The sequence below is a fragment of the Mytilus galloprovincialis genome, chromosome 2 (genome assembly GCF_965363235.1).
Source record: "Mytilus galloprovincialis chromosome 2, xbMytGall1.hap1.1, whole genome shotgun sequence".
NCBI classification, from domain to species: Eukaryota; Metazoa; Mollusca; class Bivalvia; order Mytilida; family Mytilidae; genus Mytilus; species Mytilus galloprovincialis.
The window spans coordinates 93,857,510-93,885,383 of record NC_134839.1 but is presented as its reverse complement, the minus strand read 5'-3'; the positions used below and the strand labels follow the sequence as shown (position 1 = coordinate 93,885,383).

General features: G+C 34.3%; 1 protein-coding gene across 2 annotated transcripts in view; it reads left to right on the top strand.

The window, feature by feature from the left end:
• LOC143064914 (cilia- and flagella-associated protein 221-like) overlaps positions 1–27,874 on the top strand; it is a 45,476-nt gene that overhangs the window by 15,754 nt on the left and 1,848 nt on the right. Inside the window, exons 9-21 of one of the 2 annotated variants that reach the window (XR_012975349.1) lie at positions 165–317; positions 582–674; positions 5,326–5,421; positions 6,001–6,097; positions 6,508–6,638; positions 9,520–9,600; positions 9,969–10,076; positions 10,691–10,900; positions 11,321–11,473; positions 12,996–13,096; positions 13,903–14,059; positions 14,746–14,862; positions 15,332–15,408. Coding sequence is in view for 1 of the 2 variants with exons in the window: in XM_076238128.1 (XP_076094243.1) it covers positions 165–317; positions 582–674; positions 5,326–5,421; positions 6,001–6,097; positions 6,508–6,638; positions 9,520–9,600; positions 9,969–10,076; positions 10,691–10,900; positions 11,321–11,473; positions 12,996–13,096; positions 13,903–13,995; positions 14,746–14,862; positions 15,332–15,403 (1,505 nt within the window). In the remaining variant the exon portion in view is untranslated. Of the gene's footprint in view, positions 1–164; positions 318–581; positions 675–5,325; positions 5,422–6,000; positions 6,098–6,507; positions 6,639–9,519; positions 9,601–9,968; positions 10,077–10,690; positions 10,901–11,320; positions 11,474–12,995; positions 13,097–13,902; positions 14,060–14,745; positions 14,863–15,331; positions 15,409–27,874 lie in introns of those variants that run through there. The other variant, XM_076238128.1, reaches the window with a different exon arrangement.

Genomic DNA, 27,874 nt, shown 5'->3' with positions numbered 1-27,874 from the left:
CTCTGTGAAGATGTAATTTAATTTTTTCACATATTATAATTTTTATTGATGTGGTTGGTCTTGCCTAAAGTAAACTTTTTTCACTTAATGAATCATAAAGTTAAACATATATTACAATGTACAATAATTACTCTGTATTTTATTGATATTGTCTAATATTATAGGAAGCATTGTTTGAGCATAATGTGCGGCAAAATGTTTATGAAGAAAGACAGAACCAGTTACGATGGCAGGTGAAGTTAGGTGATGATCAGATTACAAATGATGCTCGTGCAAGTGTCTTAGCGGCCAGAGGGGAAGCTTGGGATGAATATGTGGTAGGTTTTAGTTATGATTTCAATTTTTAATGCTCAATAGTTTAAATTAGGTTCAACTTGTTGTGTTATTGGCAGACTTGTTTAAATATATCTATAAGAATAAAAGAGAAAATAAACACACCAATTAACTGAAAACGATTGTTTGTTCTTGTTAGATTCAAAATTACAGAAAAAAATAGAAGACATTGTTTCTGTTAAATTGAAAAGATTTTTAAACACCATTGTAAATGTACATCGAATATTGATTGAGTTTCTATATTTTAGTACAAGAGGAGAGGCGACCCTGTGGAAGAGGATGAATTTGTAAGAACTGAAACTAAATGTACATTACGAAGGACTTTTAGAGATTCTTCAGAGGTAAATATACTTGTCAGGCTATAATAACAGCTAATTTTTTTATCCTGGTAGATGAAACTTATTCCAACATTAATAAGATTGGACAGTGTATAACCTTTAATTTACATAAAAAAAGGGCATGAATTCTAAGTTAATGGTGATTTGGTTCAGTTTGAAATGGTCAAAAATGTCTGAAGCTGTCAAACTGAATTACAGACCCCCTTAACATAAAATTGTCCATATCTTGAGTTACAGCCAATAGACTTTTCTATAATTTTGATATATCTTGTTCCAAAAGTAGTACACTCTACTGTAAAAAAGATTTCCTGGATAGAGCAGGTCAGTGTAAATGTTTATTTTTATTTTACAGTTAGCACTAGAGGAGGCTTTGTTTTATACATACACCAATGATTTATGTGTATATGAGTGTACATGTTTATTTTACAGTTAGCACTAGAGGAGGCTTTGTTTTATACATACACCAATGATTTATGTGTATATGAGTGTACATGTTTATTTTACAGTTAGCACCAGAGGAGGCTTTGTTTTATACATACACCAATGTTTTATGTGTATATCAGTGTACATGTTTATTTTACAGTGAGCACCAGAGGAGGCTTTGTTTTATACATACACCAATGTTTTATGTGTATATCAGTGTACATGTTTATTTTACAGTGAGCACCAGAGAAGGCTTTGTTTGATACATACACCAATGATTTATGTGTATATCAGTGTAAATGTTTATTTTACAGTTAGCACCAGAGGAGGCTTTGTTTGATACATACACCAATGATTTATGTGTATATCAGTGTACATGTTTATTTTACAGTTAGCACCAGAGGAGGCTTTGTTTGATACATACACCAATGATTTATGTGTATATCAGTGTACATGTTTATTTTACAGTTAGCACCAGAGGAGGCTTTGTTTGATACATACACCAATGCTTTATGTGTATATCAGTGTACATGTTTATTTTACAGTTAGTACCAGAGGAAGCTTTGTTTGTTACATACACCAATGCTTTATGTGTATATCAGTGTACATGTTTATTTTTGTTTACAGTGAGCACCAGAGAAGGCTTTGTTTGATACATACACCAATGATTTATGTGTATATCAGTGTACATGTTTATTTTACAGTTAGTACCAGAGAAGGCTTTGTTTGATACATACACCAATGATTTATGTGTATATCAGTGTACATGTTTATTTTACAGTTAGCACCCGAGGAGGCTTTGTTTGATACATACACCAATGATTTATGTGTATATCAGTGTACATGTTTATTTTACAGTTAGTACCAGAGAAGGCTTTGTTTGATACATATACCAACGATTTATGTGTATATCAGTGTACATGTTTATTTTACAGTTAGCGCCAGAGGAAGCTTTGTTTGATACATACACCAATGATTTATGTGTATATCAGTGTACATGTTTATTTTACAGTTAGCGCCAGAGGAAGCTTTGTTTGATACATACACCAATGATTTATGTGTATATCAGTGTAAATGTTTATTTTACAGTTAGCACCAGAGGAGGCTTTGTTTGATACATACACCAATGATTTATGTGTATATCAGTGTACATGTTTATTTTACAGTTAGTACCAGAGAAGGCTTTGTTTGATACATACACCAATGATTTATGTGTATATCAGTGTACATGTTTATTTTACAGTTAGCGCCAGAGGAAGCTTTGTTTGATACATACACCAATGATTTATGTGTATATCAGTGTACATGTTTATTTTACAGTTAGTACCAGAGAAGGCTTTGTTTGATACATACACCAATGATTTATGTGTATATCAGTGTACATGTTTATTTTACAGTTAGTACCAGAGAAGGCTTTGTTTGATACATACACCAATGTTTTATGTGTATATCAGTGTACATGTTTATTTTTGTTTACAGTTAGTACCAGAGAAGGCTTTGTTTGATACATACACCAACGATTTATGTGTATATCAGTGTACATGTTTATTTTACAGTTAGCACTAGAGGAGGCTTTGTTTGATACATACACCAATGATTTATGTGTATATCAGTGTACATGTTTATTTTACAGTTAGTACCAGAGAAGGCTTTGTTTGATACATACACCAATGATTTATGTGTATATCAGTGTGCATGTTTATTTTACAGTTAGCACCAGAGGAGGCTTTGTTTGATACATACACCAATGATTTATGTGTGTATGAGTGTACATTTTTATTTTACAGTTAGCACCAGAGGAGGCTTTGTTTTATACATACACCAATGTTTTATGTGTATATGAGTGTTCATGTTTATTTTTGTTTACAGTGAGCACCAGAGGAGGCTTTGTTTTATACATACACCAATGTTTTATGTGTATATCAGTGTACATGTTTATTTTTGTTTACAGTGAGCACCAGAGGAGGCTTTGTTTGATACATACACCAATGATTTATGTGTTTATCAGTGTACATGTTTATTTTACAGTTAGCGCCAGAGGAAGCTTTGTTTGATACATACACCAATACATATTTTCGAACATCCTGGCACTTGAAATTTCTAGGAGGTGAAATTCTCGGGATTTTACCTCAAACTCTATGGGAAAATACAATTTTTAATTCCAATTTAAAACCAAACGGTAAAAGATATCACAAAGATTTTTAAAACACATGTCTAGTATGATAAGGAGATTTGAAAAAACGATCTCAAATTTTATTTTAATGATTCAACAAAAAATAAATTGAGTTTTAAGTTTGTGTACCTATATATGGTAAAACCCGAGGATTTGCCACCGCTTCAACTCCAATATTCAAATAGATAAACACAATCTAATTATCTGATTGGTCAATCTTCAGATGTGATGCAAGCATGAAATTATGTATGATTTATGTGTATATCAGTGTACATGTTTATTTTTATTTTACAGTTAGCGCCAGAGGAGGCTTTGTTTGATATATACACCAATGTTTTATGTGTATATCAGTGTACATGTTTATTTTTATTTTACAGTTAGCGCCAGAGGAGGCTTTGTTTGATATATACACTGCTAGTAGTCTGTTGTTATTTATGTATTATTGTCATTTTGTTTATTTTCTTTGGTTACATCTTCTGACATCAGACTCGGACTTCTCTTGAACTGAATTTTAATGTGCGTATTGTTATGCTTTTACTTTTCTACACTGGTTAGAGGTATAGGGGGAGGGTTGAGATCTCACAAACATGTTTAACCCCGCCGCATTTTTGCGCCTGTCCCAAGTCAGGAGCCTCTGGCCTTTGTTAGTCTTGTATTATTTAAATTTTAGTTTCTTGTGTACAATTTGGAAATTAGTATGGCGTTCATTATCACTGAACTAGTATATATTTGTTTAGGGGCCAGCTGAAGGACGCCTCCGGGTGCGGGAATTTCTCGCTACATTGAAGACCTGTTGGTGACCTTCTGCTGTTGTGTTTTTTTTTTTTTATTTTGGTCGGGTTGTTGTCTCTTTGACACATTCCCCATTTCCATTCTCAATTTTACCAATGATTTATGTGTATATCAGTGTACATGTTTATTTTACAGTTAGCACCAGAGGAGGCTTTGTTTGATACATACACCAATGATTTATGTGTATATCAGTGTACATATTTATTTTACAGTTAGCGCCAGAGGAGGCTTTGTTTGATACATACACCAATGATTTATGTGTATATCAGTGTAAATGTTTATTTTACAGTTAGCACCAGAGGAAGCTTTGTTTGATACATACACCAATGATTTATGTGTATATCAGTGTACATGTTTATTTTTATTTTACAGTTAGCGCCAGAGGAAGCTTTGTTTGATACATACACCAATGATTTATGTGTATATCAGTGTACATGTTTATTTTACAGTTAGCGCCAGAGGAAGCTTTGTTTGATACATACACCAATGATTTATGTGTATATCAGTGTACATGTTTATTTTACAGTTAGCGCCAGAGGAAGCTTTGTTTGATACATACACCAATGATTTATGTGTATATCAGTGTACATGTTTATTTTAGAGTTAGCACCAGAGGAGGCTTTGTTTGTTACATACACCAATGATTTATGGGTATATCATGTTTATTTTACAGTGAGCACCAGAGGAGGCTTTGTTTGATACATACACCAATGCTTTATGTGTATATCAGTGTAAATGTTTATTTTACAGTTAGCACCAGAGAAGGCTTTGTTTGATACATACACCAATGATTTATGTGTATATGAGTGTACATGTTTATTTTACAGTTAGCACCAGAGGACGGATTTATGTGTATATCAGTGTACATGTTTATTTTACAGTTAGCACCAGAGGAGGCTTTGTTTGATACATACACCAATGACTTATGTGTATATCAGTGTACATGTTTATTTTACAGTTAGCACCAGAGGAGGCTTTGTTTGATACATACACCAATACTTTATGTGTATATCAGTGTACATGTTTATTTTACAGTTAGTACCAGAGAAGGCTTTGTTTGATACATACACCAATGATTTATGTGTATATCAGTGTACATGTTTATTTTACAGTTAGCACCAGAGGAGGCTTTGTTTGATACATACACCAATGCTTTATGTGTATATCAGTGTACATGTTTATTTTACAGTTAGCACCAGAGAAGGCTTTGTTTGATACATACACCAATGATTTATGTGTATATCAGTGTACATGTTTATTTTACAGTTAGCGCCAGAGGAAGCTTTGTTTGATACATACACCAATGATTTATGGGCTGTCAGACATAGAGCTTTAAGTAAATTTGCACAAGCAGCTAGAAAGGTAAGTTAGCATCATTGAAATGTTGATCACAAGCTTTTGGTTATCATAAGTATGTTCCTGAACCTCAAAGAAGCATATATTTGTCTGGAACCCTCATATATTGTGAATTCAGAAACCATTGTGAGGATTTTAGTTATGCAAGTAATGTGACTGGGCAATGCAATGATAAGAAATCACATTCTGATATCTGTATACAGATTTTCCTGATATTACAATTATTAATCTCACATTTTTGTCCATTTTTCAGAAATCACAATAATTTCTGAATATTAATTCTTGATATAATACAATGGTCTTTACTGTAGATAGATACAAACCATAAAATTATAAAAAATTGAAAATACTAAGATATAAAATATGTGGAGATTAACAAAACTGCCAAAATTAAATTCTACAATACAAAAACAATAACCTCATGTATTTTATTTTTGGCTTAGTTTTTAAGGAAGGGTTAAGTTGAATTAATAAAATGAATTGCACTGCTAAGAATTGTTTTTTGAAAATGTACAAATACACATGTAAAATATAAAGGAGGGAACACGATTCATCTGTATAATTGTCTCTCCTTATTTTTTTAAGGTAATAATTAGGTCAAGAGCAGACGTGAAATTAAAGTCATTAGCTATGCTGGTTACAGAATGGAAAGATAAAAAGTTTATAAATAGTGCTGTATCAAGTAAGTACTTTTAACCCTGTCTTGGAAAGATTTTAAAGTCAATTCATGATGTGGGTAACCTTACAAGAATTAATAGCTTGAAGTTAGTTTTATACATTCCTTGCGTAACATACCTTCATTAAAATAAAAAGAAAAAGAGACTATTTAAAAGAGCAGATTCTAACATTTTACAATTTACTTAGTATTCTGTTCAACCATCTCTTGAAGTCTATTGATAAGTGAAAGACTAGAGATGAAGACGGTGTGAGTTTTTTTTAGTAGTGTACATAATAAGTCCCTCATTAAAATAAGATGTACAGTAGGTAATTTTGACCTTGGTTTCTGATAGGAAATGCAATTAATGTATTTTAACTAACTAATAAAACAATCTCATTTTGACTTGATGTAATGAATTTTTCATAACATTGCAGATGACCAACAAGATAAAATGGAAGAAGATGCCAAAAAAGAATTAATACCAACAACATTAACAATGGCTTATGAGAAGATCCATAAATTTACATTTCCTACTTATGTACCACCTAATGTCAAGGATGATATGGTAAGAATTATTTCCCTTTAGATACCAGCATGCTGAAACAAAATCAACAGATTGTTTTGTTGCCAGACACTTGCACTTGCAAATATAAGGATCACTTCTGTCATCTGGCATAAATGTTCTCAATAGTCTTAATAATATTAATCCGCAAATGTTTTTAAATGGCTTGACAGATATCAACTGCACTTGTGAGGGTTCTCTTTTTATACCAAGCTAGAGAAGGAATAAGTTTTGAATATATTTTCTTTTACAAATCTTTCATTTCAATTCAATAGAAAGATCATTTCAACTGCTATATTTAAGACCTTCAGATCTTGATGTGTTTCTTTCCTCCTTTTCAGTATTGGGCTTGATTAAAAACGGGAGATTTAAATTATTAGATTATCAAATTTTCACATTGATTGTCATATTTTTATGCCCCACCTACGATAGTAGAGGGGCATTATGTTTTCTGGTCTGTGCGTCCGTTCGTTCGTTCGTCCGTCCGTCTGTTCGTTCGTTCGTTCGTTCGTTCGTCTGTTCGTTCGTCCGTCTGTCCCGCTTCAGGTTAAAGTTTTTGGTCAAGGTAGTTTTTGATGAAGTTGAAGTCCAATCAACTTGAAACTTTTATGCCCCACCTACGATAGTAGAGGGGCATTATGTTTTCTGGTCTGTGCGTCCGTTCGTTCGTTCGTCCGTCCGTCTGTTCGTTCGTTCGTTCGTTCGTTCGTTCGTCCGTCTGTCCCGCTTCAGGTTAAAGTTTTTGGTCAAGGTAGTTTTTGATGAAGTTGAAGTCCAATCAACTTGAAACTTAGTACACATGTTCCTTATGATATGATCTTTCTAATTTAAATGCCAAATTAGAGTTTTGACCCCAATTTTACGGTTCACTGATAGAAAATGATAGTGCAAATTTCAGGTTAAAGTTTTTGGCTTCAGGTTAAAGTTTTTGGTCAAGGTAGTTTTTGATGAAGTTGAAGTCCAATCAACTTGAAACTTAGTATACATGTGCCCTATGATATGATCTTTCTAATTTAAATGCCAAATTAGAGTTTTGACCCCAATTTTACGGTTCACTGAACATAGAAAATGATAGTGCAAATTTCAGGTTAAAGTTTTTGGCTTCAGGTTAAAGTTTTTGGTCAAGGTAGTTTTTGATGAAGTTGAAGTCCAATCAACTTGAAACTTAGTATACATGTGCCCTATGATATGATCTTTCTAATTTAAATGCCAAATTAGAGTTTTGACCCCAATTTTACGGTTCACTGAACATAGAAAATGATAGTGCAAATTTCAGGTTAAAGTTTTTAGGTTAAAGTTTTTGGTCAAGGTAGTTTTTGATGAAGTTGAAGTCCAATCAACTTGAAACTTAGTATACATGTGCCCTATGATATGATCTTTCTAATTTAAATGCCAAATTAGAGTTTTGACCCCAATTTTACGGTTCACTGAACATAGAAAATGATAGTGCAAATTTCAGGTTAAAGTTTTTGGCTTCAGGTTAAAGTTTTTGGTCAAGGTAGTTTTTGATGAAGTTGAAGTCCAATCAACTTGAAACTTAGTATACATGTGCCCTATGATATGATCTTTAATAGTTATCCCATAAGGACGCGGTGTGTCAGTGTAAGATCATCCCGAAGGCCGGAGGCCAGAGGGTGATCTTACACTGACACACCAAGTCCGAATTGGATAACTATTTTACATCCCAGCTGTTTTAGATTAGACGAAAAACCATTTACAATTCATAAAATCTAATTAAGAATGCCACAAAACCATTATTATATACTTTATATATTACTATATGATGTATACCCTTTATGACCCCCTAACACGATGAGTAGAAATCAAACAATGTCAACTCGACCCACTGGGCAATCGGCCCACACTATATCGCCACTTTATGAACAAATCGCCCCACTCTTGTAACCGACTCGCCCAACTTTAAAAAAGTGTAAAATCATATTGAACAATCCGTTTGACAACTCATTTATTTAACGAAAAGGATTTAAACCCCACTGAGTAAAGGTATGCCAACTCGCCCCAGTTATAAAAATATCTTGCTTCCTTTAAGTATGTTAAATTTCTGATAGTTCGTATCCAGTCGTCCTGGTGAAGTGGTATGTGTCGTGGCTTGATATGCTAAAGGTCTTGAGGTCGAATCCCAGCATATACACTGGATTTTTTCTACGTGAATTATGATGGATAGTCCTCTCCGTATAATTAATTATAAGTTTTATACTGGATTTGACATTCCCGCCAAAATGTTACAGAACAAAGGAAAGCATGCATAACAAAGAAACTTAAACTGGGGTGATCTGGTAGGGGTGATCTGGCTCAGATCACCCCTGTAAGAACAAAGGAGCTGGGATGTAATTCTAATTTAAATGCCAAATTAGAGTTTTGACCCCAATTTTACGGTTCACTGAACATAGAAAATGATAGTGCAAATTTCAGGTTAAAGTTTTTGGTCAAGGTAGTTTTTGATAAAGTAGAAGTCCAATCAACTTGAAACTTAGTATACATGTTCCCTTTGATAAGATCATTCTAATTTTAATGCCAAATTAGAGAATTTATTCCAATTTCACAGTCCTTTAAACATAGAAAATGATAGTGTGAGTGGGGCATCCGTGTACTGTGGACACATTCTTGTTCATTATGCTATAATAAGATAGGTAAATGAGCATTGATCAGTAGCATTGGATAAATCGAGAAAATAAACGTATTCTTTAGAAAAGAGGATTGGCATTGAATAATGTTAATGTTAAAGTCTTTAGACATAGGAACAACATTCATACTTTATAGTAGAAGTTTGAGATATTACTTCTCTTGAATAAAATGGTACACAATTCGATATACCATGTGTGTAGTAAGTGATTTAATCATTTTGTTTTAATATGATTTACAGGCACCAGATGCTCTTGGAAAGGTACCCTTTAAACCTACAGAAGTGGTGGTCAAAACTAAAGTTCCTTACTTTGGATTAAAGGTATGATCCTCTATTTAGTTGATTATTTTTACAGTTCACATTGCTACAACATGTTTTTACCGAGAAGTAAAATTGCGTATACCTTTCTTATGATTTCTATATCAAGAATTAATACTTTTGATAGGCTGACAACAATGATAGGCAATCCAAACAAAACAAATAACAAAAAATGTGATTTAACTCGTTATTACATTTGTTTAATAGAGCAAAAATTGAAAACAAAAGAATAGGGCATTTATGCATTTCACATTAAATGTGGTAGAAATGGAAATAATCACTAGATCAGAGATTTTTTTCTCCTACTTTAAAGATATTTCCAAGTAGAAGTATTGATATTCAGATAGAGAAAGTTATAACTTATATTTTAGGTACCACAGACTTACAGACTTATGGGATATGATATACATGAGAGTCACACATCAGCGAGTGGTTACGTAGCACCCAAACTTGCCAGACCATTAAAGACAGGTGCTGAGGTTAGTAATATATCTACAAAAGTTTGTGTCTCAAAGCCTATTGGCAATAGTTGTTGAAGAGTGCATTGTACTGTCAGACATATTCTTCTACCTTATTATGAAATGTTGGATAAACCTGTAACTAGTAAAATTAAAGGTGTTCATACAGGTTGTTTCTAAGTTTTATCTGTATAGTTTTGATTGATATTATGTTGGCACTTAATTTTCCCTTAACTGTAATATTTATACCAAAAGAGAAATTGTTTTTGTTGGTTATCTGATATTTTATCTACATCTCACAAGTAAATAATCTTATATGAACTGATCTTTATTTTAATTTGAAATAAGGATCTCACATGTAAATAATCTTATATGAACTGATCTTTATTTTAATTTAAAATAAGGATCTCACAAGTAAATAATCTTATATGAACTGATCTTTATTTTAATTTAAAATAAGGGACCACAAATTAATTAAATTCATTATTAAAATAGGAGGTGTCAGATACAAAATTTTTCTTCGAGAAATTGAATAGAAATAATAGGATTGGAATCCTTCCTAAACGCTTCTTTTAATTGAAAAAATGCCTTGATTTGAATGAACTTTATAATAATAGCAATTTTTCTATTTACAGGATGAAGTGATAACTTTGTCAGCTTACCAGGCTGATACAGCAGCTCCTCGAGTGGTAGATGTAACTGAAGATGGGCCAGTTACTCTTCCTGAAGGCACAGAGGACTTCACCAAACCTGATGTTGTTATACAGTCTCATCCACAGCCTGTAGCTTTAACTCCACCTAAAGCATTATTTCATCCAATTGAATATCCACCCCTGCATATATTTGTAAGTTTTATGATATTGTGATTACATGTATTTGATGTATGTAAATCAAAATGTGGAAATTGTTTAACTTTGAAATTATTTGTAGTAAACTTTGATAATAGAAATCTTTCACAAAATTATACACCTAAATTGTTTTACATATTTGGAGATTTTATCAATTGTTTTAGAACATATCTGAATCAAATAATATGTATGTACCTTTTAATATTTACATCATTTTATTAGACCTATATGATAAAGTATTGCCATATTAAATTCTACATTTATAATATAGCTATCAAATTTGTGTCTACAGTTCATTTTTAATATGCTGCATGTTACATACATATATGTATATAAGCTTTTAAATTTTAAAGGAATACAAATTGCAATAAAGAAAATATGGATTAAGAGTATTGATTTTATTTTTTCTTAATTTAGAACCCAGCTCCAGGATTACAAGTATTTCAAGCTCCAGCTCCATATGCTGAGGTAGACCCTGATTTCCATTTATGTCCATTACCACGCTACATCAGGAAAGACTATGCTACAAATCAGCATGCAGCCACACAAAGGAAGTACCTAGATAGAGAGGTAGGTTTACCATTACAATGTTACAATGAGAAAGTACCTAGATAGTGATATTTAATTGCATTTTAATTGTTTAAAAATAACTCTGTAAAATTCAGTTCTGACTGAAAAGTAAATTCTGATTGCTATAATTTCAGCTAAAACTAATACAGTATAAGAATGTAAAAAAATATAGGTTAGCTAGGTTGATTTTATGATTTATTGGTATAATAGACTTTAACCAAAAAAATATGAAAATAATTCTGTGTCAAGATATTTCTATGATTTAAATGAAAGTACACAAACATAATATTGTAACGAAAACCGAGCGGTCAGGCTTTGATGTTAAACTATAAATGTGTAACCCTTAGTGTGTTGCTATAAGAATGTGTTTTATAACAATGTATAAGTATATATGAACTAAAGTTATTACTGGCGACCCTTCTTTGGTAGCGTGGTACTCTGGTATCGTGGTTCTTTGTGGTATTCCGGTAGATCTAAGGTTGGTTCTGTATAGGTTTTGTGGTACTTAGTGGTATTCTGGTAGATCTTAGTTTGGTTCTGTTTGAGTTTTAGTAAGAATAACAGACTCGTTAAATAAAAATCAACTTGTATTAACTTTAAGATGCGTTAAATATCAACAATTCATACAAATAGTATATAACTTAACAGTATTCTAGTCTAACAAATAAATACCTTACTTTATTAGAATATCGTAAAGAAAATGGATAGCGGAACTATAAATACCTCGAAAGTTTAGTTTGGTTATCGGCAAATGGTAAATCAAATTCAATGTCAAAAGATAACGTTTCTCTCGAGAAGTTATTCTCTAAATGCAACTTGTTAAGGAACTAACAAGCTCACATTATACGGAAATAGTCTGGTAAATGGTTCCGGTACATGTATATATATTTAAATCGCTTGGAATTAGCGTGTGTTACTTGCCCAGGGTAAAGTCGTACTGAAGTCTTATCCGTTTTCTCCACCGTATTTATACTTAGGTAATCCATTTACCATTTTGGCTTACCATTCACCGAAATTACCAAATCCAAAGTCATAACAAAAATAGGTTGTGACGTCATTGTGTTGTACGTCATTTAAAGTAAACAATTCACAGCTGTTCCGATTGTAAAAACACAGACAAGAATAATAAAAAGTTAACAAACATGGTTTCACAAGAAATAAATAATAAAAACAGTCAATTCAATTAACGGTAAGGTTTTAACAACATCATCACACAATTTTAGGGAAAACAAGTTCCATTTCAAGGGACCCCCATTTCGTTACAATATCATCATCAGAAGAGACAATTGTTTTTATGTTATTACCTATTTCTTAATAGGATGTATCTATAAAACAACTACGATATAAAACTTTTAAGTATATAAATCTCTTCCACTTTTGACTTAATGAATAAGTCATGTATTGTCAAAACATTTTACAAGTATATATAATTTATACTGGGTCTCTCTGTCTGAATCATTATAATACAATACATTACCTATTCTATGCTAGAAAAACTTTAAAAACAATGTTCTATTTCCAGGATGTAGTCCGAGGTGTTATGACATGGAAAAAGTTCCCATCACAAGGCCTGACATCATTATCTAACACACCTACATTAACTAATGTATGGGTTCCTAGATGGTATGTTTACATATCTTTACCTCTGATAAATGTTTAGTTTACATAACAGCTAAGGTATATTGTATTACTATTCCTAAAAAAAACATTTAAAGTATAATCGACTTTTTAAAAGTTGTAATATTATTCATGTCAGTCTTCAGGAAAAGAGGTAAAAAAATTAAACATTTGTAATAAGAGGACCAGAAGCATTAATAATAAAAATAAAAGTAATTTGGAATTATTGAAGTAATGACATGTATATGATCTTTTGAATAGAAATATACACACATTATATCTGAGTTTCCTCCTCTGTAGACTGATCATGTGACTATATTACTGATAATTATATACACACATTATATCTGAATTTCCTCCTCTAGACTGATCATGTGACTATATTACTGATAATTATATACACACGTTATATCTGAGTTTCCTCCTCTGTAGACTGATCATGTGACTATATTACTGATAATTATATACACACATTATATCTGAGTTTCCTCCTTTGTAGACTGATCATGTGACTATATTACTGATAATTATATACACACATTATATCTGAATTTCCTCCTCTAGACTGATCATGTGACTATATTACTGATAATTATATACACACATTATATCTGAGTTTCCTCCTCTGTAGACTGATCATGTGACTATATTACTGATAATTATATACACACATTATATCTGAGTTTCCTCCTTTGTAGACTGATCATGTGACTATATTACTGATAATTATATACACACATTATATCTGAGTTTCCTCCTCTGTAGACTGATCATGTGACTATATTACTGATAATTATGGTTTATTATTACAGGGATGATCAGTTTGATGATGATTTATTACCTAGAGATGTTCCAGATTTATTGGATTCTTTACCAGATGATGACAAACAAAACATTCTAGATGAGTAAGTCTTGTATGGGCTAACATTCTAGATGAGTAAGTCTTGTATGGGCTAACATTCTAGATGAGTAAGTCTTGTATGGGCCCATTCCAATATACTTAACACAAATGTATACAAACACACTTTTACATATATACTCTAGAAGAAGACATCATACAGCAACTGTATGTCTGTCCAACAAATTCCTCCATCACACTTTGCTCTTGGATTGATAAAGACATTGACTTCCTATTGGTCAGCATCTTGACAGTGATGAGTTGTTACCTAATCATTTTTCAGTTCTGCCAGACACCTACTTCCTGTGTAACAATACTTATTTTTTTAATATGCTGAATAAAAACAAAAACAAAATATTTTCTTGACACTTTTCTGAGATATAACAGAATTACTTCATATTTGGCCAGCAGATTCACAGTCATTTATATGTGAGCACTTTCAGATTTGTCAGACACATACTTCCTGTTTTCGGATACTTTGAATTACAAGTTAGGTTATGCTTAGCATAACAATCTATGAAACTTCTTGTTTGACCTGAGAATCAAACACTAGAAAATTCAACAGATAGTATGTTGTATGAAATCTGATAAAATTCAATGTAAAAATAAATGCTTTTGATATTAAAGTTATGCAAGCTGAATTTTCTACCTTGACTTATCACAGTGTACTATCCCAAAACCTGGATAACACTGTAATAACATGTAACAGTCTCAGTTTAATTTTTTTAAATATATATTTTGTGATTGCTATTTTCAGAGAGGAAGAGGAAGGCAGGACAACATCGCGACAGGAAGTTACATTAACACCTGAAATGGTGACAGCACAGTTCTCTCTCATTGATACGTCTACTCCAACAGACGAGAAAACATCACAGTATGTATATGTAACCAAATCTGTATAAAGCATATAACCATTCTGTTTATTATTGAAAGTATGGCTATATGTGAAAAGATGTCTGATTTTTACAGATCTTTGCATGCAAATAGATCACTAAGTCCTTTTAAAAAAAAATAATCATTTTTTAATGGATGGTAGAAATTTGACAAAAGGTAAATTCTACCATATTAAATCAGATCAAATTTCCAGAAGTTTTTTAATAATTTCATGATGTTAATTGATAAACTTGTGTATAAAAATAAGAAGATAAGGTTGGATTGCCAATCAAAAGATTTTCATCAGAGATCAGGGGAGTTCAACAACTAAAGGGCATTGTTCGTTCTTCAACAATGGGCAAAAGTCCATGGCGAATAGTAAGCTGAAAAAGGCCACAAAATATCAAAATGTGAAACAAATCAAAATAGAAAACCAATAGCTGATTGATGTACTTTTTTCCCTTTTTCAGAGACGTATTCCCTTATGGAAATAAACTTCCAACAACAAACATTCCAGTATCAGCATATGGACCAGTTCCAAGGTAAATACAGTAATCATTGATACCAGGTTAATGGTCAGGAAAACCCATAAAAGATGATTTATATTAAGTCTGCATCAACTGTGTTAAATGTTTTAAAGTCCATTACTATTCACCTATCTTGTTACTCAATACTGTGTCATTTGAAGTGACCGATGGCTTATAGTACAACTTGGTTTTTTTTTTTTAGTTAAGAGCACTTTACAACAATCATATTTTCAAATAAGTCATATAAATAATGATTTGCTTTTAATCCTAGCTACATTGTTAAACAAGACAATATTTGCAAGCAAAAGAAACGTAAAGGAAGGATGTTTCTTAATATTTCTCTTTTAGTTAATGTTGTGCTGTCTATGTAAACTTAATGCCCACACGACAAAAATTAGAAAGTTGTTTTTTCCTGTTTCCATGAGTAGATGTTTATACCACTCAACTGTATTTATAGTATTGTAAGGCATTGGAAGTACTTGTTATGATATTATAAATTCAGAAAAAGGAAATATTATTCTTTTAAACATAACGGTTGTGTTCTTACGCATAGTAACTTGGCTCGCACGAGCAAGTAAAACATTTTTTTAATCAAAGATATGGCATTAATTTACTATTTTTATGTATGGATTTCACAGGCCAAAGTTTCATTTTTTTTTTTACCAAATAAAAAGGGGGGAAGCATTTCATCAGCTATGATATGAATTTCTAGTTCATGTTTGTATATAGGTTCAAGATGATGTTGACAATTATCAAGGATAACAAATTTTTAATGCGTAAAACACTGGAAGTGAAATGAATTTTTCATTTGTTTACATTTTTGTTGTACAAGTGTTACGGCAGGGAATGTATGTAATTACTCATGGCTTACCTTCTACATGCTTTATATCATGTAATTCCAGATTTAAGGATCATTTCTTGTAACCAAATATTCATATTTAAACGTCTAATATGCCTGATATACATAGGAAAATACTTCAATCGAATTGTTTATTTACGGAGACTTTGTCGTCTGCCATTTTGTGGGGACCGAAACATGTGTTTTGATATCTTTAAATACCAATTCGTCCCCTGGACATTTGATCTAATATTGTATTTTTAATACCACAGATAAGATTTTTAATAAGTATACCCTGCCGGACACAAATATATTGTTAATATTTAGATGGTTGAAATGAACTATGTTGTATGTTATTTACGTATTATGTAATTACGCAGATCGTCTGCTAAATCAATGCGCGCGCAGTGGTGTCCGATTGTTTATTTCAAGCTTCTTTGTCGATATTTCAGATGCTATAGCTTTGTTTTGATATTTTATGTATAAGGACAATGTTCGGACAACTTAAGATGATATGTATATCATGTTTTTCATTATCTGAAATTTTTATAGTTCCGGCTTCCCGGAAAGGACAAGTTTCCATTGGATTAGTATGTCACGTGACAATTACAATTTAGTATATAAACGCGCGAGCACTCAGCAATGGCAGATAGCCCAAAGTTTTGCTGGCGGCAAGTTCAAACCTTGGAAAACAAATAAAGTAACAATAACCTTTAGGTGAGAATAAGGATAACATAATGAAGTTTAATGATATGTAATTAGCCGTCTTTTGTACAGTAAGCTATCTCCCACCACGTCGGACACCACAAATATGTATTTAAGGATTTATGATTCAGTACACTTGAACGCAACTGTTTATTTATATAGTTTTACGATGTTATAATGTTACATACTTTTAACAGTGAACAAATAAAAACTGTTAACATTGGAAAGATAACTTTATTTTATTGAACTTGGACACATACAAAAAGCACATGAATTTACACTGATGAAAACAATAGATGTTGGAGGACGCTCGTTCAAACATAAAAACTATGGAAAGCCGTTAGGAACAAAATTAGCTCAGTAACACTCGAATACAAGGGATTGCTCAATACATACATATTAAACATTCCGAAGACCATACCTGACAAGTAATTTGGGAAGTTTAATACAAATGTAGAGTTGCTACATGAGTCACACACTGTATTTAAGTGTTATTAAAGTAAACTACCGAGTATAGGACAGGATGCTCTCGGGTGGCTTACAATTTGGTGTCAGAAGTGGGATGCTAAAATTCTAATTAGCATCCAGGATACGAACCTTGGAATAACCTGTCAACTTAAAAACGTGGTTTAAGCCCGACGTGGTGGATTTACTGTACAAAAATTTATTATAACTATAAAATATGAAACAACAAATAAAATAAAGTCTTTATTTAGAATATGGCTGATGCTGGTAGGAACTCCCCAGACCCTGAAATAAATTTCCGTATGGAAAGGGATTTAAATTTAGATGACTTAGGACAAGGGGATCAAATACACACTGATGACAATGACGACTTTGATAGGGAATCAATTTTACAAGGTCATGGTGATGAAGTAGATCAGAGACATAAAGGACGGGATGAATATCAGAGACATGATTTTGACGATAGGAATGGTAGGGGTAATCATAATATGCAACCAATTGGCCCACCAAAGGTTACACTTAAACCTGAGCCCTTCTCTGGTAAGGATTGTTGGGAGGAATACTTGTCGCATTTTGAGGACTGCGCTGAATTGGGACAATGGGGAAACCGTACAAAACTGTTGTTTTTGGCAGCTAGCTTAAGGGGCCAAGCAAGGACATACTACATGAGCTTGTCTGCTGGCGACAGGCGCACATACCAAATGCTAACACAAAAGTTAGATCAGAGGTTTGGGAGTTCTAAACACAAAAATCGTTGGCTCTCAAAGTTAGAGATGCGCAGGCGCATGGCAGGGGAAAGCATAGCTGAGGTGGGGGATGATATAAGGCAACTAGCGCAAAAGGCGTACTATGACCTGGACCTAGCAGCGCAGGAGTCTCTTGCATTAAACCAGTTATTCAAGGTAATAACTGTGGAGATGAAATGTCGTTGTATTGACAAGGAATGCCACACAATAGCAGACGCTGTTGATGTAATAGAGAGGTATGAATCAATATTGGGGGATCAAGACAAAAAGAAGTCAACAATGATCAGAGCTGTGGAATCCAAGGACACCGAAGGACACATGAGTGAAAAGGATTACCATAGCAATTTGCAGGAATTACAAGATAGGATAGCAAAGCTGGAACAAGGACATGGAAGTCGGGAATCAAAGAGGGCAAATACTGGCAGATGCTACGGCTGTAACTCCCCAGACCATTTTATGAGGAACTGTCCACACAAAAACAACCAAAGAGCTACAGGGAATTTCCAGGGCAACCAAAGACAAAATACCTCTTTTAATCACAACCAGGGAAACGACAGAACGCTGGCTCAATAGGTCGTGAGCTAGTGACAGAAGATAAAAGGCCTGATATGAAGGGAGAAAAACATGTCCGGACAGGACATATAGGGGAAACAGATGATAATTGGGATAACGGGTTTTATACAAATGGATTAATTTTTGGGTTTCCTGTCAACTTTTTAATTGACAGTGGCTCAACAGCGTCAATATTATCTATTGATGTTTACGAAAAATTGCCTTCAAATGTTTGGTGTTCTTTAGTACCAAACAAATCCGAAATATTTGACGTTAATGGCAATAAGGTTTTTGCCATTGGATCAATCATATTAGAAGTAATGCTTGGTCAAGAAATTTTCAGTCAAAATTTTATGATATGCAATATCAATCAGGATGGAATACTTGGACAGGATTTCTTACTAAAGGAAGTTAGTAAAGTAAATTATCAGCGCATGGTCTTGCACACGATCCACAACCAGGAAATACAATGTTGGATTGGAGGGAAGGCAAATATGATTTGCAGAGTAGAAATTAAGGACAACATGACAATTCCTCCAATGACGAGTACTATGATGCCTGTAGAAATACCGGGAGTCAATCATTTAACAGAATACGGATTAATAGAGGGCACGACAGGAACAGCCAAGTCTACATTAACCATACCTGGGATTATAAATACACAAGACCAAGTACACTTTGTTAATGTTGTCAACTATGGTGACGACGAAGTTAAACTGTATAAAAAGGAAACAATAGGAACATGTGAATCATATACTGAGCATGATTTGAAACCAGAGCAGATTAGAACACTACAGAAAGATTGCTTTACAGCTAGTGAAGAAATACCAGAACATCTTACTGACTTATTAAAAAGGAGTTCAACTTATATAAATGAGGACCAAAGACAACAACTCTCCAGACTCCTTTCACAGTACCAAAATGTATTTTCAAGGACAGATGATGACATAGGGAGGACAGACCTTGTAACACATAGAATAAATACAGGAAATGCAGTACCCTTTAGGCAGAGATCTAGACGTATGCCACTTGGAAAGCAAGAGATGGAAAAATCAGAAGTCAATCGGATGTTGGACAAAGGAATCATCGAACCATCTTCTAGTCCTTGGGCATCAAATATAGTCCTTGTAATGAAGAAAAATGGCAGCCCTAGGTGCTGTGTTGATTACAGAATTTTGAATGACGTCACGAAAAAAGATTCCTACCCGATTCCGAGAGTAGACGAGTGCCTCGACTCGCTCGCTGGGGGAAAATTCTTCGGATCAATGGACTTAAATTCAGGATTTTGGCAAATCGGCATGGCTCCTGAAGACAAGGAAAAGACCGCATTTCTGACAAGTTTAGGGTTATACCAGTTCACTGTCATGCCCTTTGGACTTGCAAATTCACCATCTACTTTTGAGCGTCTGATGGAAAATGTTCTCAGAGGGCTACAGTGGAAAGAACTATTACTCTACATGGACGACATCATATCAATAAGTTCGACATTTGAAGAGGGTCTTGGGAGGCTGGAAAGAATCTTTATACGTCTACAAAATGCACATCTTAAATTGAAACCTGCCAAATGCATTTTCTTTCAAAAACAAGTTAGGTTCCTTGGGCATATCGTGTCCGAGGAGGGAATTTCCACTGATCTAGAGAAAACAAAAGCAATAGATGACTGGCCTGTCCCTAAATCTGCAAAACAGGTGCGCAGCTTTTTAGGACTTTGCTCTTACTATAGGCGATTTGTTAAGGGATTTGCAGCAATTGCAAGACCAATGCACAAAATTTGTGAAAAGAATAGCCGTTTTGCTTGGAATGATGAGTGTCAAAAGGCATTTCAACAGTTGAAAAGCGCTTTAACAAGTACACCTGTACTTGCCTACCCACTGCCAAATTTGCCATTCATACTTGACACAGATGCAAGTGATAAGGCTGTCGGAGCAGTGTTGTCACAAATTCAAGATGGTCTTGAACGAGTTATAGCATACATGAGCAAATCTATGAACATACATGAACAGGCATACTGTGTAACCCGAAAAGAGCTACTTGCTGTAATTATAGCACTAAAGACATTTCATCATTATCTATATGGTCAGGAAGTTTTGCTGCGCACAGATAACGCAGCTGTATCATGGATGAAAAATCTAAAGAAACCCACTGGTCAAACAGCCAGATGGCTCGAAGAACTGGGAACTTACAATTTGACAGTAACACACAGAGCTGGAAGGAAACACTCAAATGCCGATGCTCTGTCCAGAAGACCTTGTAAATCATGCGAGAGACAAGAATCTGGAAACCACGCAAGCGACGATGAAACAGACGAAATCCAACTTGAAGAAACTGATTTTGTTAACCAGGAGTTACACGAAAATGAAGAACCAACACCAAGAATAGAAATAGTACGAGTATGTACAAGAAGTCAGACAGGAAATCAGTATAGTGCTACACCAAGTGGTTACTGCATTGATGGATGGGACCCAGATAGTATCAGACAATGCCAATTGGAAGACCTAGACATGTCACTCATTGTGACATATCTTCAAGAAAAGAAAAATAAACCTGACTGGGACCAAGTATCAAAAGGAACATCATTCCAGAAGACAATATGGCGACAATGGGATAGGCTAACAATAAACAATGGCATGCTTTATAGAAAATTTTATTGTTCTGATAAAGACGATGTAGACAACTTCAAATTGCAGCTCCTGGTACCAAAATCACACCAAAAGACAGTCTTCAAGTATTTTCATGACGTTCCATCTGCAGGTCATTTAGGACCAGATAAAATGCTAAGTAGGATCCAGCAACTCTTTTACTGGCCAGCTATGAAAAGCTCCATCACAAGGTACTGCAAGGAATGTGACCAGTGTGCTGCTAGGAAATCACTGAAGCGGAACAAGGCTCCGTTAGGTCAATACTTGGTTGGCGAGCCTATGGAACGTGTGGCGATTGATATTCTTGGTCCACTTCCGTTAACAAAACGACAAAACCGCTATGTTCTGGTCCTTTGCGACTGCTTTTCTAAATGGACTGAAGCATATGCTATTCCGGACCAGGAATCCCTGACCATTGCCCGTACCATCGTGAATGAATTTATTTGTAGGTTTGGTTCACCATTACAGCTCCACTCTGATCAAGGAAGGTCTTTCGAAGCAAAGCTGTTTCAAGATCTGTGTGATCTACTTAAAATTGACAAAACTAGAAGTACAAGTCAACACCCCCAGTCCAACGGAAGCGTAGAAAGATTTAACAGAACACTCCTAAGCATGCTAACATTTTATTGTCAAAATGATCAGAGAAACTGGGATGAGATTTTGCCACAGGTTATGATGGCATACAGATCATCAGTTCACGCCAGTACAGGACAGACCCCTAACATGATGATGTTTGGCAGAAACATATTTCTTCCTATGGAAGCTGTTATTCCACGTCCTGATGGACCAAACGAATCCACTTCCCCTGAAACAGATAAATATGTAAATGAATTACAGGACGCAATGTCAAAGTCGCATGTACTTGCTAGGAAACATCTTAAGCAGAATTCTGAGTATCAAAAACGTCACTATGACTTGAAAGCAGTAAAGCGCGAATTACAAGTAGGTCAAGCTGTATGGCTTTATGATGCATCGAAGAAAAAGGGAATTTGTCATAAGTTGACATCAAAATGGAAAGGACCATATGTTGTTACAAGGAAAATTGACGACATCACTTACCTTGTGAGAAGGTCAAAGAAACAGCCAGGGAAGGTCTACCACATTGATAGACTACTGCCCTATCAAGGACGGAATCCGCCCACTTGGTTCTCCAGTAGGAAGGTTTGAGATGCCTTTCAACGTTGTTTGAATAGCCGAAATTAGTTGTACAAGTTGTTACGTTTTTAATTGTTTTGATGAGTTACTATGTTTAAGAGTAACTGTTTGACTTTTCTCAGACTGGAGAAAGTCATGATGGAATTCCTAGAGTTGGATCCACTCTGGAAGAATATGTAAGGGAGACAAATGGCCATTGTTTCTCAGGACATATTATTGGCTGTAAGGGAAGGATGAATCTTCCTGCCAGGGGAATGGCAGATTAAACTACTGCCAAGCGTTTTTTTTTGTATGCGCAAGCTGCGCGGCGGAAAGCAATTAACGACAACTTACTGTCTTGAGGAGGCTTGAGATTTTTGAAATAGGGAGACCAAGGGGGTGGATATCATATTTTTAGACTGAAACTTAGCTTGATCCATTTACTACCAGCATATGCCATATGGGGGGGGAGGATTTTAAACACACAAACAAATATAGTCACACTACAGGACACTACATGATATTATGTATTGTATTAATATATGTTGTATGGTGGAGGGATTTATAATTGATGATTCAATTTCAGAATGAGACCATCATCCCAAATTGAGGCAAAGTGTTGGCTGTGTCCCATGACGTTTAGGACAAGGAGACAACTGAAAAATCATCTGGCAGCTGCCCCACACAAAAGGCTTTCGGTCATTTGTGTTTGGTGTCCTGAAGAGAAGTCCTACAGGAGGATGGTTGACCTTAAGGAGCATGTCATGGCTCACCACCGCAGTAAAATAGAACTGATGCCTTATAGCTTCCTGAGCGAAAACAATGGGTTTTGGATGGCAAACTACCCAGAGACATATGCTAAGGTAATCCTACCATCAAATGAGAATTCGCAGGAAGCAATGAAAGCCAGGATTGAGGTTCTGGAATTTTTAAACAGGGTGGACAACACCAACAGAAAGAAAGAGGAATGGACTCTAGGGTGGAAGTGTCCGAAGGAGATGGTAAAAGGTACACAAGAAGAAGAGGTTGAGTCGGAGAAACCCAATGGATCTTACTCACCAACACGCCCCACTATTTATGAAGGGCTGGCCCTCCAGCAACTAACTTTGGGACTTGGAGACTCTACAGCCATTTTTAAATTGGACCTTGGAGTTTCTATAAGATTTTATATGATCCATTTGAATGACTCCGTTCTTAGAGACCAAAAAATGCTTGACGCTCTGATTAGAAGGATGACAGCACTAGTTAACACAAAGTACGCAGGATCACATACCTTCTCTGTCTCGATAGACGGTAAACTAAAATCTATAGTGGCTCCTGTAGTGGCTAGGAAATTATCCATAAAGGAGGAGTATATAATGGATATAAAAACATCAGGCGAATTATTCCCAGGAAAACAGACAAAAGCCGCCACAAATCAACTATCACCACTGAAAACACCATCAACATCTGACATCATTTTGGAAGACGACAGCGACAATGAAGAACCAGAGATTTTAGAGGAACCAACAAGCCAGAAGAAGGGTAGAAAGACGACCGAGAAAGAAGAAGAGAGATATGTAGAGAAAAGAAAGAAAAAGACTAACCACCAGGAACAGAAGGCAAAGAAAATAAAGAAAGGAAAGGATTACAAGAAACAGGATGAGGAAATGACATTAACAGAGGAAGGACAAAAGAGAACGGAAAAACAAGAACAGGAGGAGATCAAACGGAAAGAGGAAGAACATAAGAAGCGGGAAACACAGAAACAGGAGGAGGAAGTCCGACTAAAGGAAAAACAGGAACAGGAGGAGATCAAACGGAAGGATGAAGAACATAAGAAGCAGGAAACACGGAAACAGGAGGAGGAAGTCAGATTAAAGGAAGCAGAACAAAAGAGAAAGGAAAAACAGGAACAGGAGGAGATCAAACGGAAGGAGGAAGAACATAAGAAGCAGGAAACACGGAAACAGGAGGAGGAAGTCAGACTAAAGGAAGCAGAACAAAAGAGAAAGGAAAAACAGGAACAGGAGGAGATCAGACAGAAGGAGGAAGAACGTAAGAAGCAGGAAAAACAGAAACAGGAGGAGGAAGTCAGACTAAAGGAGGCAGAACAAAAGAGAAGGGAAAAACACAAACAGGATGAGGAAATTAGAATGAAAGAGGAAGGACTAAGGAGACAGGAGGAGGCAGAAACCAAGAGATTAGCAGAAGAAACCAGGTCAAATGAAGCAGAACTAATGAGACTACAGGAAGGAGAGAACCTGCAAAGTGAACAGTTTTACACTGCCAGTGAAAGAGCAGACAAACTTTTAAGGAGAGGTGGGATGCCACTTTTCCCAGCTGGGAGGAGGGAATGGGAAAAAGAAGAAATCGTAACTTTGATTACCATACCAGCTGAAGTGAAATGGCCCCCGAAGAACTGGAAAAACATGACCCCTGAACAAAGATATTTCAATTGGGAGTATGCTAGCATTGCATTGGAGTTAAACACCGGGAAACAGCTTCAATTTTCAAAGGAGGAGCTTCTATTAAAGTATCACTTTTTGGCACTTCCAGGCACGAAAACCCCACAATCAACAGAGGGCAATACGATGACAGTTAAGTCTAGATACTATCTGTACCAAGCAATTGCCAATATCATTAAGAGTAAAACAGACGATCCCACCACCTTACAATTGCTTGATATGATTGAAGCATCATCATCAAAGAGAGACACATCAACAGACATTATCTTGAACAAAATTGATGCAGTGGGTGTACAACTTAGACTTGGTGAAGACCAATGAAGAGAAAGACAATTTATGAACAATTCTTTTAAATAACATAGTTATACTGTTTTTTTTTAATTCAGGAGAATTAATATATATTGAAGTTGGGGGAAGTGTAAGGCATTGGAAGTACTTGTTATGATATTATAAATTCAGAAAAAGGAAATATTATTCTTTTAAACATAACGGTTGTGTTCTTACGCATAGTAACTTGGCTCGCACGAGCAAGTAAAACATTTTTTTAATCAAAGATATGGCATTAATTTACTATTTTTATGTATGGATTTCACAGGCCAAAGTTTCATTTTTTTTTTTACCAAATAAAAAGGGGGGAAGCATTTCATCAGCTATGATATGAATTTCTAGTTCATGTTTGTATATAGGTTCAAGATGATGTTGACAATTATCAAGGATAACAAATTTTTAATGCGTAAAACACTGGAAGTGAAATGAATTTTTCATTTGTTTACATTTTTGTTGTACAAGTGTTACGGCAGGGAATGTATGTAATTACTCATGGCTTACCTTCTACATGCTTTATATCATGTAATTCCAGATTTAAGGATCATTTCTTGTAACCAAATATTCATATTTAAACGTCTAATATGCCTGATATACATAGGAAAATACTTCAATCGAATTGTTTATTTACGGAGACTTTGTCGTCTGCCATTTTGTGGGGACCGAAACATGTGTTTTGATATCTTTAAATACCAATTCGTCCCCTGGACATTTGATCTAATATTGTATTTTTAATACCACAGATAAGATTTTTAATAAGTATACCCTGCCGGACACAAATATATTGTTAATATTTAGATGGTTGAAATGAACTATGTTGTATGTTATTTACGTATTATGTAATTACGCAGATCGTCTGCTAAATCAATGCGCGCGCAGTGGTGTCCGATTGTTTATTTCAAGCTTCTTTGTCGATATTTCAGATGCTATAGCTTTGTTTTGATATTTTATGTATAAGGACAATGTTCGGACAACTTAAGATGATATGTATATCATGTTTTTCATTATCTGAAATTTTTATAGTTCCGGCTTCCCGGAAAGGACAAGTTTCCATTGGATTAGTATGTCACGTGACAATTACAATTTAGTATATAAACGCGCGAGCACTCAGCAATGGCAGATAGCCCAAAGTTTTGCTGGCGGCAAGTTCAAACCTTGGAAAACAAATAAAGTAACAATAACCTTTAGGTGAGAATAAGGATAACATAATGAAGTTTAATGATATGTAATTAGCCGTCTTTTGTACAGTAAGCTATCTCCCACCACGTCGGACACCACAAATATGTATTTAAGGATTTATGATTCAGTACACTTGAACGCAACTGTTTATTTATATAGTTTTACGATGTTATAATGTTACATACTTTTAACAGTGAACAAATAAAAACTGTTAACATTGGAAAGATAACTTTATTTTATTGAACTTGGACACATACAAAAAGCACATGAATTTACACTGATGAAAACAATAGATGTTGGAGGACGCTCGTTCAAACATAAAAACTATGGAAAGCCGTTAGGAACAAAATTAGCTCAGTAACACTCGAATACAAGGGATTGCTCAATACATACATATTAAACATTCCGAAGACCATACCTGACAAGTAATTTGGGAAGTTTAATACAAATGTAGAGTTGCTACATGAGTCACACACTGTATTTAAGTGTTATTAAAGTAAACTACCGAGTATAGGACAGGATGCTCTCGGGTGGCTTACAGTATTTTAGTGGAAAGTTTTGCTATGCACTGACAATAACATTAACCATTCCATTTTAAATCCCAAAGTTTATGCAAATCTTAAGGAGTGGACTTAAAGGAAAAGGTCCAAAGTAAAGCCAACTAGGACAAGAAATCAGTGCTGTGCATGTTGGACAATTAATTTCAAATAATTTCCATTGTTTAATTGCTGCATAGTTCATAAAAACACATATTATCAGGGTTTTGATATTCCTGTGCTAACAAAATTACTTGTACTTACTAAACATCAAAGTAATTGCTTTGTAGCTAAGGGGAAATAACTCTATTTAAAATCTAATTTGTTACTTGTGACATAGAAATTTAAGGTAATCATACTTTCATACCACGATGTGAGTACATAAATTTGTGATGATAAACTTATAAAATGAGAACAATAACGATTAAAGTCAATGTTAAATTATAAGTGTACATCACAGATTTATGCTTTGCAGTTGGAATTGATTTTCAAGTTAGCATGCATTTACTTAAATGTTCTGTTAAATTTTTATTTTTTTGTTTTTTTATGTGTTTCTGTTATTATTTTAAACTTTTGTATTTTGTTTGAAATGGGTGTCAAGAGTAACTGCCCATAGATCAAGGAATTTACTATTTCAGTGAAACAAACACTCAATAAGAGTTAATTTGAGTTGCCTCCCTTTACAAACAGTTTGAGTCATAATTCAAATTATTGTCAACGTTTTTCATAGAATAAGAGATTTATAACAAAAATCCCAGTTAATTACATCAATTTTGCAGAAATAACAAACAGTTTATATGCACAGTTATATATACTAAAATAAAGAAAAATTGAATATAGGTGATAAGGCTACACATACTGAAAGTGTACATAATATCTTTGATTTTCTTTATTCAAAAAAAATTATGATTTTATAGTTTC